We start from the raw sequence: 16504 nt of genomic DNA, 5'->3' as shown, positions 1-16504 counted from the left end.
AAAATGGTGACAGTGAGCCTGGCGAAGTTAGATCTTTGCATGTGAGCAAAAATATAAGTGACATTTCTCAGTATCCCCAATCCCACATTGGAGTATATTTTCGACAAGGCAAACAATCCACACCAAATGCAAAGATTGTGTGAACAGTCAGTTGTCAGGGAAACTATAAGAAGTGTAATATTTCTGCATATATTATATATATCAGGGTTTTTGTGAATTGGGTGAAAGTAAACAATCGCTGCAATTCCTCTGCGTAAGCCTTCGAAGATTTGTGGCTTTTTGTGATGAATTAAGCCCTAAATGTATTGGTGATTTTTAAAGAAACCCATTCTTGTACCTGCTCAAACCCACACATTGCATGCCCCTACCTGCTTTAAATGCCCATGCGACTCCTTCATCAGATTAAATTACAAGGGACAGCAACAGCATGGAAAGTACATTTTGGGCTTCAAGTGACTCTCTGCAGTCTAACAAGCAGTAATGTTCGGAAGGGAAAAGATGGCTTCAATAGAATGTCATCCACTGTCTCCTTTATATCCACCGCTACTAGAATTAATTGTTTAGAAAGCAATTTCCATGGTTTTGCCTTCCTTTACAGATTTCTCTGTAATGCAATCCTCACACAGGCACTGTTCGGATCCTGTTTGTACCATCTTTCTAGCCCTTATGGTTTACAGTTTAAGTCCCAGTCAAGCCTAAACTGACCAATTCCTAAGTGGGACTGTTGTGACTGTGTCTGGTCCCATGGTTGCACACATCATTGTAAAATCTTAACAGAGACTAGAATATTTTGAGAAACATATCCCTGAAGTTAAACACATAAAATGTGACTCTATAATGGGAGCCAGCCCACAATTTAAATTCTGTCACACAAAAAGCAGAGAGAAAACGTAAGCCACCTGGTCACTGGGCTCGGGTGACGTTATCATGTTCACAACTGGAAACCAGGTCACTAGCATATCACCCACTGAGACTACATAAGGCTTTTGTTGGTGGTTGGGAATCTGCTGTTAGTTTTTTGATGTCTATATTTTGTGGCAACACCTTATATTCTGGCTACGTCTATTTTAAAGGAAGCCCTTTTCATTCTTCCTCTTTGGCACAAAGTGGTACCTTTGGAATAGTCGGTATAGAGTGCACGCATCTGTATCCCTTTCTCACACCTTTTAAACCGAAGTTGGTGTTAAGCTCCCACTTAGTACTAGAGACCCAAGCACTTCTTAAGGTTCCCGAATCGACCGGGCCCAAGCCCAGCTGGCCTTAGGTCCTATGTTAACAAAAACGTAGGAGAGACTAAATAGAATAGGTAATAACATTTGGAGTGGTTTCTTTCCCCTTTATGTTGCTAGCACCATCTCCTTTATGAATGGATATCATGTTTAACTATTCGATGTGCCATGTTAAAGTTTTTTCATTTCATTAAGGAAAGAAATTATTTTATTATCATATCATTATTACCGATTCACACTGGATCAGAGATTTGAATGCTCTCTACTTCCTTCATTAAGCCTTGATTGCTCTTTCTTTCTTCCCTGAAAGAATCAAGTGCCTACAGGAAGCAACTTGGATTTACAATTAGAGTGCTTCAGTAGTTTGGTACTAGGACACTAGTAGTAAGCGACATTGCCCCCACAGAATACTAGGCAGTCACTACCGACTGCCCCGGAATTCCAAGACAAGGTCTAACAATTTCAGAAAGTAAAAAAATACATGGAGCGCATTATGCAAAGAATGACAAAAAAGGGGGACGGAGAATTTGACTCCAGCACTGCCAGCGCATCCTATTGTGTCTGACAATGACCACACCATACTCTTCAATGTTAATCTACTGTTTCTGGAAGCTGTCAATCAAAACGAAGAATTCTCATTGAAATGAATAACATATGAATGCTATCTTTCATGCCACATTAGGATAACCTGGCAGAGTCGTTATTTATACAAGACAAAGCGCTAAACCAAATTCATTCATACAGTATAGGGGGTTCACGCCACTCACGAGCAATGGGCGGTCTTCACTCAGCAGTGGAAATGGCAGCGTTTCCACCTTTATATTTTATAACTTCTACTAAGAAAGCAAACCTTGAACTTTCCAAGTCCTAGAGATGATCTGCTCACCCGCTAAGAATTAATAAAAATATTATAAACTCAGCCTCCAAAGACAAGGAACGTGCCTGTGTGGTAAGCACTGGATATATAAAGACTTTCTTTCAGATACAGCTCCTATTCATCTGTGGTGAACAGGCTTAAGGAGACATTAAAAAAATTGGCTTCCACTGGAAGGGGTCGTAGGGGGAATATTAGTCAGAGGGTTTCCTCACTTCTTCTGTGGGGGAACTTTTTTTTTTCAAACAGAGTCACGAAGCGTCTTTCACTTACAACTTGGAATGAACAAAATTCCAAAACCCGGTGCTGGTGAGTGCTTTTTTTAGACCAGGTAGCCGGTGATGACTGATGAGGCTGTCACAGGCTTCAGAGGCTGTCAAACTTACCGAGGAGGATAAGAGAAAGTTGGCGGCGGCTCAGTGTTATTGAAAGAAATCTCAAATATTTATTCCGTCTCCTCCACTAACCTTAATCATATTTCCATCACACTGCCAAAAATGGAGCTTTGACACCAGGACGTAGATTAACACAGACCGCCATTGTTGGCTTTGTACAGTCGCAACACTCGGATAATGCCATGTTTATTTTTCTTTGCAATCTCGCTCTTTGTCGGTGCAAAACAGGAAAACATTATATATACATTTATTCTTTACAACAATGGACGAAAGATCAAGTCAAGTTGTTAATGTACTATATTTATTTGAAATAGCTCTGTTAAAAGAAAATACTGCACTTGGATTCAAATTATTTGTCATAAGCTGTCAAATGAAATAATCACAGTGTTGGTTTATGGATCTCAATTATCTAATCCTAGTTGACTGGGTAGTTAACTAACGAAGGGTATACTGGATTTTTCCTCTTAGATTACTAAAAGGAAGTACCGTCACAGTATGCCACTACGCATTAGTGGAAACATAGTCCTGAATGGAACCATGGAAAGTACCTTGCTTATACAAGCAACAAGGCCTGTAAATTATTGCCGCTTTTAGTGCTCAAGGACACAAAGAAGCCCACAGTTGTGTACTCTGTATTTCACCATGCACGCTCGCCAACGCACAAGCATACTGAGCAGTGGCATAACATAAAATGATGGGCTCCCTACAGAATGTGAAGAGGGACCATCAGTCTCCTGTAGCTTACTGATTTTCCTTGGTCATGGGCTTAAAGGGGACCCCAGAAAAGTTGGGAACTCCCATACAGGCTGTCCCCCACCCCTCCCCTGCACTGCAGAGACTTGTGTTACGCCCCTGATACTGAGGCACTTAATACAGTGAGGTAAGGGGGCACATGTTTTTTTTACTTGGCATTGCCCAATGAATGTGGCTCTGAGAGTCTACATTTTGTACACTCAGGGCTAACATAGCTCACTCCTGCCTCCCCAGCTTGAGGTCAATTCGATTTTGCACAGTGTGAACAGAAGGTAAAGAAAGGTCCTAGAAGGAAGCAGATTTTGCTAGTTCTTTTTCCATTGCAGTATACTGCTCTCGCAGTCGTTCCATGGCTTTCTTATGTTCTTCGTCTACTGCAGCCTGCCACTTTTGCTGTTCTTTCATGATCTCTTCCCACTGTGCTCTCCGCCTTTCATCACTCGCCTTAAGTGGCTCATTCTGTAAAAAAAAAAAACATTTTAGAAAAGAAAAAAAAACTAGAAGCATGGCTTTCTTGTATAGTGATTTCTATAGGCAAGAGTAACGGGGTCTTCAAGAACAATATATACAAAATTCATGATATATAGCTTTCTGACAACTGAATTTTCAATTGGTATCAATCAGCCTACATAATTCTGTTAGCATTTCTAATTTTATGTGTGGTCATCCCATCACTGATGTCATGCATAATGTCTTCAGATTTCAAATGCATTTTGGCCCACTGTGAGACATAAGGGCAGAGTTGAGGATGTGCAGAAACCTTAAATGCACTGGTCCTTCACCTTATATGTACCTTATTTATCTGACTAGAGGGGCTGCTTCTGCTCTGTGATGGAGGGCAGTGACTTACTAGTTCAGGCTGGACTGCCACCACTGGATACCTTCTAGGCAGCTGGCCGTTTCGTGTAAAAGGCTCAAATGAGTACTAAAGAAGTGACATATTGTAAAGCTGCAATGCAATATAGGAAAAATCCTGTGTATTGCCTCCTTCACAGACACATTTACAGAAGACCCTTCATGTGTCTTTTAAAAATTCTGTTTGCTGAATTTTCATCACTTTATAATGTGTTTTTGGGCTATGTTTGCTACACCAACCTGAAAATTACTAGCAATATTTTCATGTCAGTTCAGTCCAATAACAGATAGTATCCATTTGAAGGACGGTCTATCAAGCAATGACTCCAGTTGCATATGTTATGCAGTCGTGAAAGAGTCAGCCAGAAGCTGAACACCAAGGGAACATCTCCTGCAGATTGCATTGACAACAGCACTAATTGCAGCAAGGAAATCTTCATCATAAAAGATTTCACTGCGCCTCCAGCAATTTCCCTCCTTCACAAGACCTGTGCAACAAGCTCTCGGAATTCTTCTGTAACAAAATCACCTCCATAAACAGCAAATTCGCCCCTGAACCGGAGACTTTCACCATCGTAATTCAACTTCCCATCAAAACAGATGAACGGACACTGACCTTGTGTTCTGCTGTCTCCACTGTTGAAATCGATAGTACCATGAAGCCCATCGACTCAGGGGCTCCATCTGACCCTTGCTCTCCCACGCCTTCACACAAGGACTCCAAATGAAAACTGAAGTGCTAACACCCATCCTCAATTCCTCTATCGATTTAGAAACATTCCTGGACACCTGGAAACATGCCACCGCCATGTCCTTGCTCAAGAAACTATACTATGACCTAGCCACGCTTTCCAACTACAGACCCATCTCCCTCATACCATACCCAGCGAAGGCCTTACTAATCATCCCATGCATCATTGACCACCTCAGCAACCATCAGTTCTGTGATGCTCATCCATTGTACAGAAACAGAATTAATCACTGCCACAGACAACATCCGCATGATCCTTGATAGAGAAGACACGGAAGCCCTTATTCTCCTGGACCTCTCTGCAGCATTTGACACAGTCTCATAACCCATCCTCATCAGGTACCTGCTCGAGACTGGCATTGAAGGAACTGCTCTCCGCTGTATCTGCTCCTTCCTAATAGATAGAACACAAGCTGTCAGCGTGGCACCTTTCTCCTCACAAGCCCTCAAAGATATCTGCAGAGTGCCTCAAAGTTCATCGCTCAACCCCATCCTCTTTAACACATACATGATCCCTTTAGCCAGTGTCATATATGCATACAAAATCAACATTCTCTCCTATGCATACACCACGCTACTTATACTCTCCCTCTCAGACAAGACCCATAACACAAGAAACAAGTTCACCGCCTGCATGACTGAAGTCGCTAACTGAATGAAATCCAACTTTTTCAAGCTCAACACCGACAAGATAAAACCTGATCATCTGCAAGAACACCTCACCATGGGACTCCAACTGGTGGCTGTCCGAACTCAGATGCACACACACACCCAAAACCAGGAACTTCGGAATAATCATTGACAGCAAATTGGACATGACCACACAAGTCAACATCATCACTGCAACAAGCTTTCATACCCTGAAGATGGTAAGGAAAATCTTCAAATGCCTCCAAAGCAACACTAGAAAAATTGTAACTCACACCCTAGTCACCAGCAAGTCAGAATACGGGAACACCCTCTATGCTACGATCACCAAGCAACTTCAAGAACTCAGCAGCCAGACTCATCCTCAACCTCCCACACAGAATTCACATCACATCTCACAACACCTCATGAAACTCCACTGGCTCTTGATGCACAAACACACTCAATTCAAATGCCTTACACACACATTCAAAGCACTACACAACTCAGGCCGCACCTACCTGAAAAGTCGCATTTTCTTCCATCAACCACCCTGACACTTCCGTTCCGCAGGACTCCGACTTACTCATACCCATGCATACAAAGAACTAGATCAGGGTGTTTTTTTGCATTGCTTCTGAAGCGTGGAAAGGCCTCCCACTCTACATCAGAGCCTCCTCCTCCTCTCTTCTCCTCTCATGCGCGCTGCGGGTTTTCCCGCTGTGCGCTGACTTTTGCGAAAAGCCGCGGTTCATGACGAGCTCAGCTCCTCATGAGCGTACGACAGGCGTAACTCATGACGAGCTGAGCTCGTCATGAGCGTGGAAGGGGTTAAATTACGCAAGATGCTGAAGCTATACACAGCAGATGCAGGGCACAGCTGGGCATTGCAGGGTTTATACACTGAAGATGCTGGCTTTTCAATTAACCAACCTACCACAGGCACGACTAGGCAAACACACCTGTTCAGCGCCAGGATACTCTTGTGGGTGATATTGCGCTTCACATATACTCATACCATAAAATTGCAGCCAAGTTGCCAGGGCGGTCCTTTAACCCCGAGTACTTTTGATCTCTGTAAAGTGATCATAGATACCCGTAGTTCGCCCGGATGTTTTACTTTGACTCAGCACTCACTAACACACTCACTAACGCACTAAATTAACTATCTTAAAATGCATGTATGTGCACTTTAAAGAGGTTTATTTATTTCGGGTTTGCAGTTTATCGGATCAGTCCACCTAACCAAGACTAGTGTCCATGCATGGCACACCTTTGGCAGACACACACATTATGAAAGGTGGAAAAAAACAGCAAAGTTAAACACTTCATTTAGCACCTCTCTAATTTTGTAACCTTCTCTGGCCATCAACTACACAGAGATGAGACATGCAGCTCTAGGACTGGCCCAAACTTTCAGAATGTCTTTACTAATGAAGATTTAACTTATTAATTTATCCTCAACAGTGGTACGTCTGACTGATGCCAAGCTGAATGAGGTAACACTCACAATTCAAAATGTTACATTTCTGGTTGATAATCCCTGTCAGACCCCATGGCAAATTAGCCATACAGTCCTTGAGTCACAGGTCACACCCACAGAGATCTAGAGGACATTTCAATGGTACCGTACTACACACAGTAGGAATTAACTCTACAGAATACCACCATTCAATAAAAGCTTATTAGTGGTCTTGTGCCCACCCACTTACCTTAAATTGAGGCTCGGAAAAGAAAACCAGGCATCAAATAAGGGAGGGTGTCTCAGGGACCTCTTATTAGTGATAGAGCACTCAACACACTGCATAGGTACAATTAATACAATAAACACCAGGTGAACCAGGGCAAAAATAAAGTTATCATTTTCTGCAAGCACCCGCAAAAAAAGCATGTTTACCGGCGGCTCTGGGAGCTACAAATAACCACAGTAACAATATATAATTACTCAAGAGTCTGGTTCTCAGAAGGGGCCAAACCAACCTGAAGCACTTAAGATAAACACAAGTAGGTAGGGGTACACTGGGATAGATTGGAGGGGATAGATGTTAGTGAGGTAGATCGGGGTAGATTCAAGTGGTGCATATTGGGGTAAATGGGAGTGGAGTGGGGTAGATTGGTGCAGAGTGGGATAGATTGGGGAAGAGTGGGTGGAGTGTGGTAGACTGGAGTGGTGTACATTGGGTGGATTAGAGTAGGGTAGATTGGGATGGAATGGGCTAGAATGAAGTGGGGTAGATTGGAGTGAGATACAGTGGAGTGGGTAGAGTGCTGTGGGGTAAATTGGGAAGTGGTTTGGGTAGAGTGGGATGGGGTGGGGTGGGGTGGAGTAGAGTGAGGTAGATTGCAGTGGAGTAGACTGGAGCAGGGTAGATTGGGGTGGAGTGGGCTGTGGTAGATTTTAGTGGGGTGGAATTGGTTAGATTGGACTGGAGTGGGGGTAGATTTGGTTGGAGTGTGTTAGACTGGGGTAGAGTGGGGTAGAGTGGGGTATGTTGGAGTGGAGTGGTGTATTTTGGTTTTGAGTGGGGTAGACTGGGTAGATTGTAGTGGAGTAGATTGTAGTGGAGTAGATAGGTATGGAGTGGAGTGGGGAAGATTGTAGCGGAGTGGGGTTGACTGTAGTGTAGTAGATTGGATGTTAGTGGAGTGGGCTGGGGTAGATTTAAGTGGGGTGGGGTAGAGTCGAGTCTAATAGAGTGGGAGTGTATTGAAGTGGAGTTGTTGTGAGGTCTTCTTGGGTCCACTTTGGTTCTTCATTTTAGCTTTATATTCCATACATTTTAGGCTGCCATTGTTATAGCAATATTATTTTGATATGTCTTTGCTTCATTATTTAGAGAAGAGGCTGTACATGTTGCTTGTATTCAGAAAGTCTTTCTCGCTATGTCACCAGTACACTCCGTTCAAGGCTAGGAACATGGAACAGATATCCTAGTGCTTGCATTGCCCATTCGGAGACAGCTTGTAACATCAAGACATATCATTGTATCAGAGCTGTGCCTCTAACACAGTGTGGGCTTCTTATATAAATGGTGTATTACCTCTGAGAGGTCAGGGGAGCATTTCGGCCATGACTGTCCTGGAACGAATCCTGTGTTTGACATGTAGCTCTGCTGATCTTCCATCCTGCAGAGGAGGTTTGTCAATTCCACCTCAGATCGATTTTCCTGGCCCAGTTACCCAGGTACCGGGGGAACAGGCTAACCTTAGAGATCAGGCAGATGGTACACCCACTATGCTCTCAGAATAGGTGAAGTGATGAATGAATGAAGGTTATTTATATAGTGCACAGCTACTCCAAAAGTGTCCCAGAGCTTAAGCATACGAAGCAGGAACAGAGAAATAGGACCCAGGCGGTGGCCCCTGATACCCTAACAACTAAAGAGGTACGTTTTCAGCGCTTTTTAAAACTACCTTCCTCTATTATTAATCTCAGATGTCTAAGTAGCTGGTTCCACAGACCTGCAGCCAGGACGATAGGGGAGGAGCCCCTTCTGACCACCATATTTTGCACTACATGTAGACGATGGATTAAATACTCTGTGATGCCCAGATACACAACATTGATATAATCCATCAGCGATAGTATCAAAACTCTAACCACTGTAACCTGCGCTTCCTGAGGGATCAGTTGCAAAACTTTCCTGAGCAGGCTAAGAATTTGGAAACAGGGTTTCACAATCAATGAGATATGGGCATTAAAGGATAGATTTGTCCAGGCTCCTGTCTATCCTGGTAGGGGGTTTGGCCCAAACAACAGGACCTCGGTCTTGTCTGGCCCAGGAAGAACAAACTCCAGTGTAAGCCAATCAAGTAGCACTTTTAAACAAAGAGGAAATGTTTTTGGGGCGCTGAGTGCCCCTCATAGGTTAGTAGGAGCTGTGCATCGTCTGCATAAGAAATAATCAAAAGTCAAACAATTCCATCAAGTATGTCAGAGAGGACAGGTAAAAAAGGGTAGGGCTCAGGGCGAATCCCTGAAGTGCCCCCATCTCAACTGTTTGATTTTGGAAGACTATGGTTTCATCCGCAGCCTACTCTCTTCCCTCCAGAAATGAACAAGGCCATCCAAGGGCCACGTCTGCAACGCCCATGTTGAAAATAGCAATGTATATGCACATAAGCGGCGTTCATTTGTGTTCGCTGTACCTCTTGTCGTAAGCAGAATGGATATTGCAAAACATTGACTGTGTTATCCCGCCAGCATAGACCCATGCACACATATATACAACAGCCATTTTAGGTACCATGGTCTCTCTGTTTGCGATCGATCATCAGCCCCTTCCCTGACCCTGCAAGCATCCCCCATGCACCCTGACCGCCCCCGCTCTCACAAGCACAAGTCGTGAACCCTCCCCTCCCGCATGACTCTGTCTCTGGGAATCACACCCCGCGCCTCCTTTTATGACCCCTTCCTCTGAGCCTGATTGTCTGCACGGACCGCTGGTCATCCCTCAGCCTGAGGATACAGTTTATTGCCCACTACTGTATGCACTCGCCCCTCTTCAAAGGGGGCTACTATTGATCATGACCTCCCCACCCCCTGAGATTCGATCAGGCGCACACATTCTAAAGGAATCAGCAGAACACTCAGCTGCGTGACAGCCCCCTCCTATTGTATGGAGGATAAGGGCCCCTACTGTAGCCACGTGTTGGAATATCTTCATACTTCACAATGTCTTGATTGTAATGAAGGATGTCTGTGGGCCATAAACCTGTGTATAAAAGACGAAGCCTCAGAGAAACTTGTTAGAGCACCTCCTGAAGACACTATGGGAGTGTCCGAAATGACAGGCTCTCCTCATGAGAAATAAACCTCTGTTCTTGTTTTCCTGCTTCCAGTGCCCGTCTCTTTATTTGGTAATTATTTACGATGGGAACTAAGAGGCGCCTTGCGCCAGCAGCCTGGGCATCCGGTGCGTTATGGGCTGACTTTTCCACAATTGGCGCTCCAACGCGGGGTCCATCAGCGACATAAGGTCCGGTAAGAGAGGTCCAGACGATGGGGTGAACATCTAAACGATTGGAGTATACCTGCCTTGAGAGGGCCCTCGTCCGGCTGCCGATTGAATGAACTTCACCGATTCCGAACGGATCTCTCTCAAGTGACCTATTGTCCTGACTGGAATCCCACAGGAATGCTGCGGTAAAAACATGGAGAAAGAGAACGATCGGGCGCTGGAAAAAGGAAGGCGAAGAACTGTCCACACGGTCCGGTCCGGGTAAGGTTAAGTAGGACGTCTTTACGTCTGATTGGTAGGATGGCTTTATCCATCTGATTGATTGATTGATTGTTGATATTGGAAACGGTATTTAGATACTGGTATTGTTCATTGATTGGTTCATTTAGCCTTGGGTGCTACTTGAAGTATTGGTTCTCTTGGAGACATTCTCTGTTTGCAAACAGCGACAGATAGGAACGTCTCTCTCTCTTTGCAAATAGTGAAGGATAGGTAATGCAGACTTTTGTCCCCCATTGTAATCCGTCATACCTATTTTTCTCCCCATTGATTGTTTGTTATCGATCTTTATCGATTATTGCTCTTTGATATATTCCCTGTCTACAAACAGGGAAGAATAGGAATATTCTGTCCCCCCTTTGCAGATAGTGAAGGATGGGTAATGCAGACTTTTGTCCCCTATTGTAATCCGTCATGCCTATTTTTCTCCCCACTGATTGATTGTTTGATCGAGCATTGAATTGTTCGAAGTTGGCTCTCTTAAGGATCTTCTCTGCCTACAAACGGGGAAGAATAGGAATATTCTCTCTCCCTTTGCAGATAGTGAAGGGTAGGTAACGCAGGCTTTTGCCGCCATTGTAACCCGTCGTGCCTATTTCGTTCCTCATTGATTTGATTGGTTGTCCGAACATTGACTGTTTGGAATTTGTTCTTTTTGGAGGTATTCTCTGTTTGCAAATAACATAGAAAAGAAATACTCTGTCTAGTCTTTGCAAGTAGTGAAGGGTAGGTAATGCGGACCTTTGTCCCCCTTTGTAATCTGTCATGCCTATCTACTCCCCAATGATTGATAAACCAGTTCCACCCGGACCATTTACTAGAGGTAGGTCATCTGGCCCGACCAGAGAGCACCCCTAGTGAAAAGGACATATGCAATAATAACGAAGTGATCACTGTATCCTGTTAACAGAAACTTTAGCACGAAACAAACTAGAAAGAAAGGAATAGGAAAACAAAATCAGTAGGCCACTGATGAAATTTTTATTAAATAACGAATAAGGAAACGATAACAATACTTAATGATAAAACATATGATTGTCCTAGAAACAAGAAACGTTAGAAATAAGCCCGTAATAAGAAACATGAAAATGATAAGAGAAGCCAGGCTTGACATTGCGACGGCCACGAGGCAACGAGGCTTCATCGCCCCTCACTGCTCCAAACAGTCTGTCCCACCGCCTGCCACGCCCCAATAACGGCAACCTGGGAAAGATACAAGTCAGCAGACATCCGCCCCCATTCTGGAAACTCCCAAAGTGCAACAGGTTTGCGGCTACGCCCAGCCGGAAGACGAGATCTTCAACACATGTAGGGCGGGTCCTGCTGCCAGCCGTCGGCCGGAGGTCATCGCATGAGGTGGGCCTGAGGAGAGGCCGGGGCCGACGGGATCCGGCCGCGGTGGCGGCTGCGACAACACTGGAGAGTTGTAGGGGGGAATGTCCATGCCCCGACCCCCCCCCTCTCTCAGACAGTCTGGACCAGCTTCCATAAGAGGCCTGGGGGTGGAGAGGCCACTATGCGAATAGCCTGAAGACGGCACCACGCGCCAAGGTCTGTCCCCAGGATGAACCAAGGGACCCGTTCCTGGGGCCGTGGCGAAGAGCGTCCGGCCGCCATCAATCGGAGGCCCGGCCCGGCCCGAAACGTACTAGGCGCCACTTCTTCTATAATGGCTGCGACAACACTGGGGGGGATGTCTTGCCTATGCCTCCGACCCCCCCCCTCTCTCATCGCCTGGTCCGGCCATCATGTATATTAGCGCCGAGGAAAACGGCGTGGGGTGCGCTGGGAGGGAGAGACGGCGCAAACGAGTCTCTCCCACCTCCCCAGGTGGAGGTCCCCAGGGGCACCCCCAACGCTCCACTCACCCGACATGGGTTCGCCCACTCGTAAAATGGCGGACGATCCTGCTGGAGCGGGCCTGGGGTGAAGAGATGGCCCGGCTGCTTGTTGATTAAGAAACGAGTCCCACCATCATAAAAGTTCTCCTCGACCTTGAAGATTCTATAGGAGCCGCGGGAGTCCCCGACCCCCGCAGACACCCCCGATGGGGAATGACTGCCATGATTGCCCACGGAACGATGAAAATGTAGCCGCAAGACGTCGGCGCTCCCATGCCGGCGCCAGCCTCAGTTTGAATGACTAGAATCCTGCAGACTACAGTTCGGATCAGTTCCGGTGAAAACCCAGTGTGACCCGGTAGGAAAATTGTTGCCTCCCTCCCCCTTTGACTGATGGTTCAGACCACCGATCCTTTCTTTTGCCCTTTAACAGAACTTTTGGACTGCCGAAAGAGGCTCTGGGCCAACCACGAGTTAGTGGAGATTTAGACTATGCCTGGATCTGCCTGGTTGCACCCAAAATGGCGCCGGTACAAATGAAACTTTCAACTCCTTGTTGTACCCCGATTGCTCAGCCTTGGTGTCATGGGATATGTATGTAGTTTTTAAACATATGGATTGATATAGGATGTGTACTGATTATATGTTCGGACAATGGATTGATATAGGATGTATACTGTCAGTTCGGACAATGAATTGATATGGGATGGGTACTGATTATGTGTTCGGACAATGAAGGACAATGAATTGACATGAGATCTGTACCGATTGAACAGTCGGACAATGAATTGTTGTTAAGTTTTGACGCATCATGATTATTGAAAGTTCGAATTTCAACACTTATGATACTCGCTCACACTGAAGTTTCGATATGATTATATTGCACTTGTCGCACTTTTTATTAAGAAATTAACGACCACCGACTCTATTAGGTTTTCCACTAATAAGTGTCCCCACATGTACAGTTCCAGCCTGCTCCGTGGCCGGCCCACGGGGTTGTAGGTCCGTATGTGTGCACCGACATTCTTACTAAAGATTTTTTTGGGGAAAAAGCAAACGCAGTTGTCACGCGTAAATTGGTAAGTTTCAAATAAATGACTACTGTTTCCGATGTAACTAAATTACAGGTGGAATGGCTCAGCTCGATTAGTTAAGAGTTAAAAAGTATAGTGCTCAGAAATATTGCAAATATGAACGGCCCAGGTTTTTGTTGTATGTGTTTTGCAATTTTTGTACAGCCAAAAGCAACCGCTAAAGATCCTGGTATTTAGCCTATACTTTATATGCTACCTGTATAAGAAAAGTCACACTATCGGTCCACCTGGGCTTGAACGCCCAGTTGGCAGGGACTGCATCCCGTGGAGATAGGCCGAGTATGCAGTAAGTAAAAGCCTTTCTGGGTTTATGCGCGCTAATGTGTCTATCAATGTAGCCCCTGCCCCCTTCTTTTTTCCTCTCTCTGCAGGTCACATCGGAATGTCGATTAATGTACGAAAATGGTGATCTAGCGGACGAAGAGACGGGAAAGAGGGTTTGATTATGGTACCTAACCGCGACAAACCCCGAATAATGCAACCAAAAATGACGTACAATAATGAATGCATTCCTACGTTTAACTAAATAGGGAAAGTTTAAGGAATATTCCGAGGTAAGGTTTACACAAGTATCCTCCGCCGGGAGGACTAGGAATATTGCCAATATTTAAAAAACCTACTACCTCCTTTTTCGCATCCTCATAGACATGTAACTCCAAGCTGCCCCATTGTTCTCCAACTGACACCAACTGTTGTCTCAGCCTGGAAACACATTTGCTAAAATGACTCGAAAATACCACCGTGAGCATTAGCCCGACCAGGTTAGTTCATGACCAATTGGCAGAGGCGTAAGTGTGTGCAACCCCAACCTCCAGTGAAGGCAGCCGACAATAAAAAGAAAAAAAAAGTAAAGAGAGCTTAGGATGCTGAGAATGCGCAGCGTACAGGAAGAGATCATTTTGGCCAATAACTGTTCTATGTTTTGTCTTGGATTTTTGTATATAATGCATGCACTGTCTCCCCCATCTGAGCTTGTGTACGTGATGTATAGATCTACGTCATCCCTCTGCCTGTGTTTCCGTATTGCTTAACCCCCGCTGTTCTGTGTTGTGTGCGCACTGAATGGACCATTATTGTACACGCTCTCTCTCTCTCTCTCTCTCTCTCTCTCTCTCTCTCTCTCTCTCTCTCTCCCTCTCTCTCTCTCTCTCCACGTCATACGTGTACTAAATGGTTCGTTTAGAGTGCGGGCGACTCTCTCTCTCTCTCTGAGGGTCCCCCTGTTTCCTCCTCCCTTGTGGTAACGTTGTGCCCCACCGGCACAAACCTAATTGGGTCTCTTCGAACACAGAGGTGTTCGGCAAAATTGACAGGAACTAAAACGATCGTAACTTGCCATATTACTACCTCTCCTTTCTGCAAAACGATAGAACCCGAGTTGGTAATGAAAGAAAGGACAGGTAAGACGACTGATGTCCCCTAATCTGGCCTTTTTGTAGGGGGACTATAACGTCAATGGTCTTCTGTTTTTCAGTTCGTTAGAAATGCAATCCCCAACGCCCAGATTGCCCCACCCCTCTGCACTTAAGTGCGAATGTCCAAAGCGTCCCCGCTTCTCCAGATTGACCCCAGCTCCATATCAGCTATCCCCGAAGTATAATTGATGACCTTGGTTAACTATCGCTCCCCAAGTAAAGCATGTTTCACCTCTGTCCCCCCCCTCATGATGATAACCCCCTGCTTGCAAGATTTAGCCGACCCCGAAGGGAAATGTAAGATTGTCAGTGCCTAGTCCGATTTCTCTCCGCGTACGTCATGTATGAACGCCAGATAGAAAGTACGAATTCAGTGGAAATGTCCTCCTACATACTCCATAAGTGGTGACTACTGACTGTAACCGATGAACTTATTCCCTACCTACTTAGGGTTGGGGACGGAATTGAGATGTATAAATGTCTTCTCCAGCCAGTTTTTCTAAAAACTTGTTTTGTACCCATTCAAAGATACAATCACCGGAGGAGAGGAGCTGGACGTGACGCACAGCCTGGCCACAGATCATGAAGCACATGTGACCGCAACCAAAGGTGGAGCCGCAGAGCAACGAGACACGGGACGAGGCACAACTCTCAAACTCGGCAGATGAAGGAATGAAGGGCTGCCTTGAAGCCCTCGACTTGCTGACCCACTCGTGCCTGAAGTCCCCGCCCCCTTTTGAGTCCGACTGATGGGCCTGCCTGCTCGTTGTCCTTTGCTCCCTTGGTCCCTTGGTGTGTTCAAAGATCTGGCCCCACTCCGCCCTCTCTTCCCTCGATTATTCAACAAACTCACCCTTTTTGGCATAAGTTTTGACTATAGAATTAGGTTTTGCCACGGAAGAAGAAAAGACACGCAGGTGCCCAGCATAAGGCACCCCTAAGAAGATCAGTTAGGAAACAGGACTGTGATCTAACAGCAGAGGACTGATCGCACCCTGCAACGCGTAAGGATGATTCCGAGCTGGACTTATAGCTCCACCGCCGGTGCTCAAAAGCGCCAACGAAAAGAAAACGGACTACCAGAGTCTACCAGTGGTGACTCGTCGTTTAAAAGACATTTTCACTAAGACCCCCCCCCTTCCTGAACTTTCTACCCACCCCTTGACTAGTTGCTTACATCGAACTGAATTCCTCCCTCAAACTAATTTTTTATTGCTTTCAAAAATGTTTCATCGGTCACTCAAGTCCAAAAGTCTCATATAGCACTTTTTACTGTATGTTGATGTCACTGGAGAGAAAATAAGAACTTGATTTTATAATGTGTCGGAACATTTTTCCTTGACTGACCCCGACTAAAGTATTATGCCGATCTCTAGACTTGCATGAATAACCCAACAAATGTAAATTCATACGTACCACATTTCGCCAAT

At 45.3% G+C, this 16504-nt stretch overlaps 1 protein-coding gene across 1 annotated transcript in view; it reads right to left on the bottom strand.

Annotated features, from left to right (window-relative positions):
* Positions 1-2777: 2777 nt before the first annotated feature.
* Positions 2778-16504, bottom strand: part of BLOC1S5 (biogenesis of lysosomal organelles complex 1 subunit 5) — a 206055-nt gene continuing 192328 nt past the window's right edge. The window contains exon 5 of the mRNA XM_078688082.1: positions 2778-3710. Coding sequence (XP_078544208.1) covers positions 3537-3710 — 174 coding nt within the window. The 3' untranslated portion in view covers positions 2778-3536. The remainder of the gene's footprint in view (positions 3711-16504) is intronic.

Source organism: Lissotriton helveticus, chromosome 4_1 (genome assembly GCF_964261635.1).
Source record: "Lissotriton helveticus chromosome 4_1, aLisHel1.1, whole genome shotgun sequence".
Taxonomy (NCBI): Eukaryota; Metazoa; Chordata; class Amphibia; order Caudata; family Salamandridae; genus Lissotriton; species Lissotriton helveticus.
Note: the sequence above shows the minus strand (reverse complement) of the source record. Positions and strands in the feature narration are given on the sequence as shown.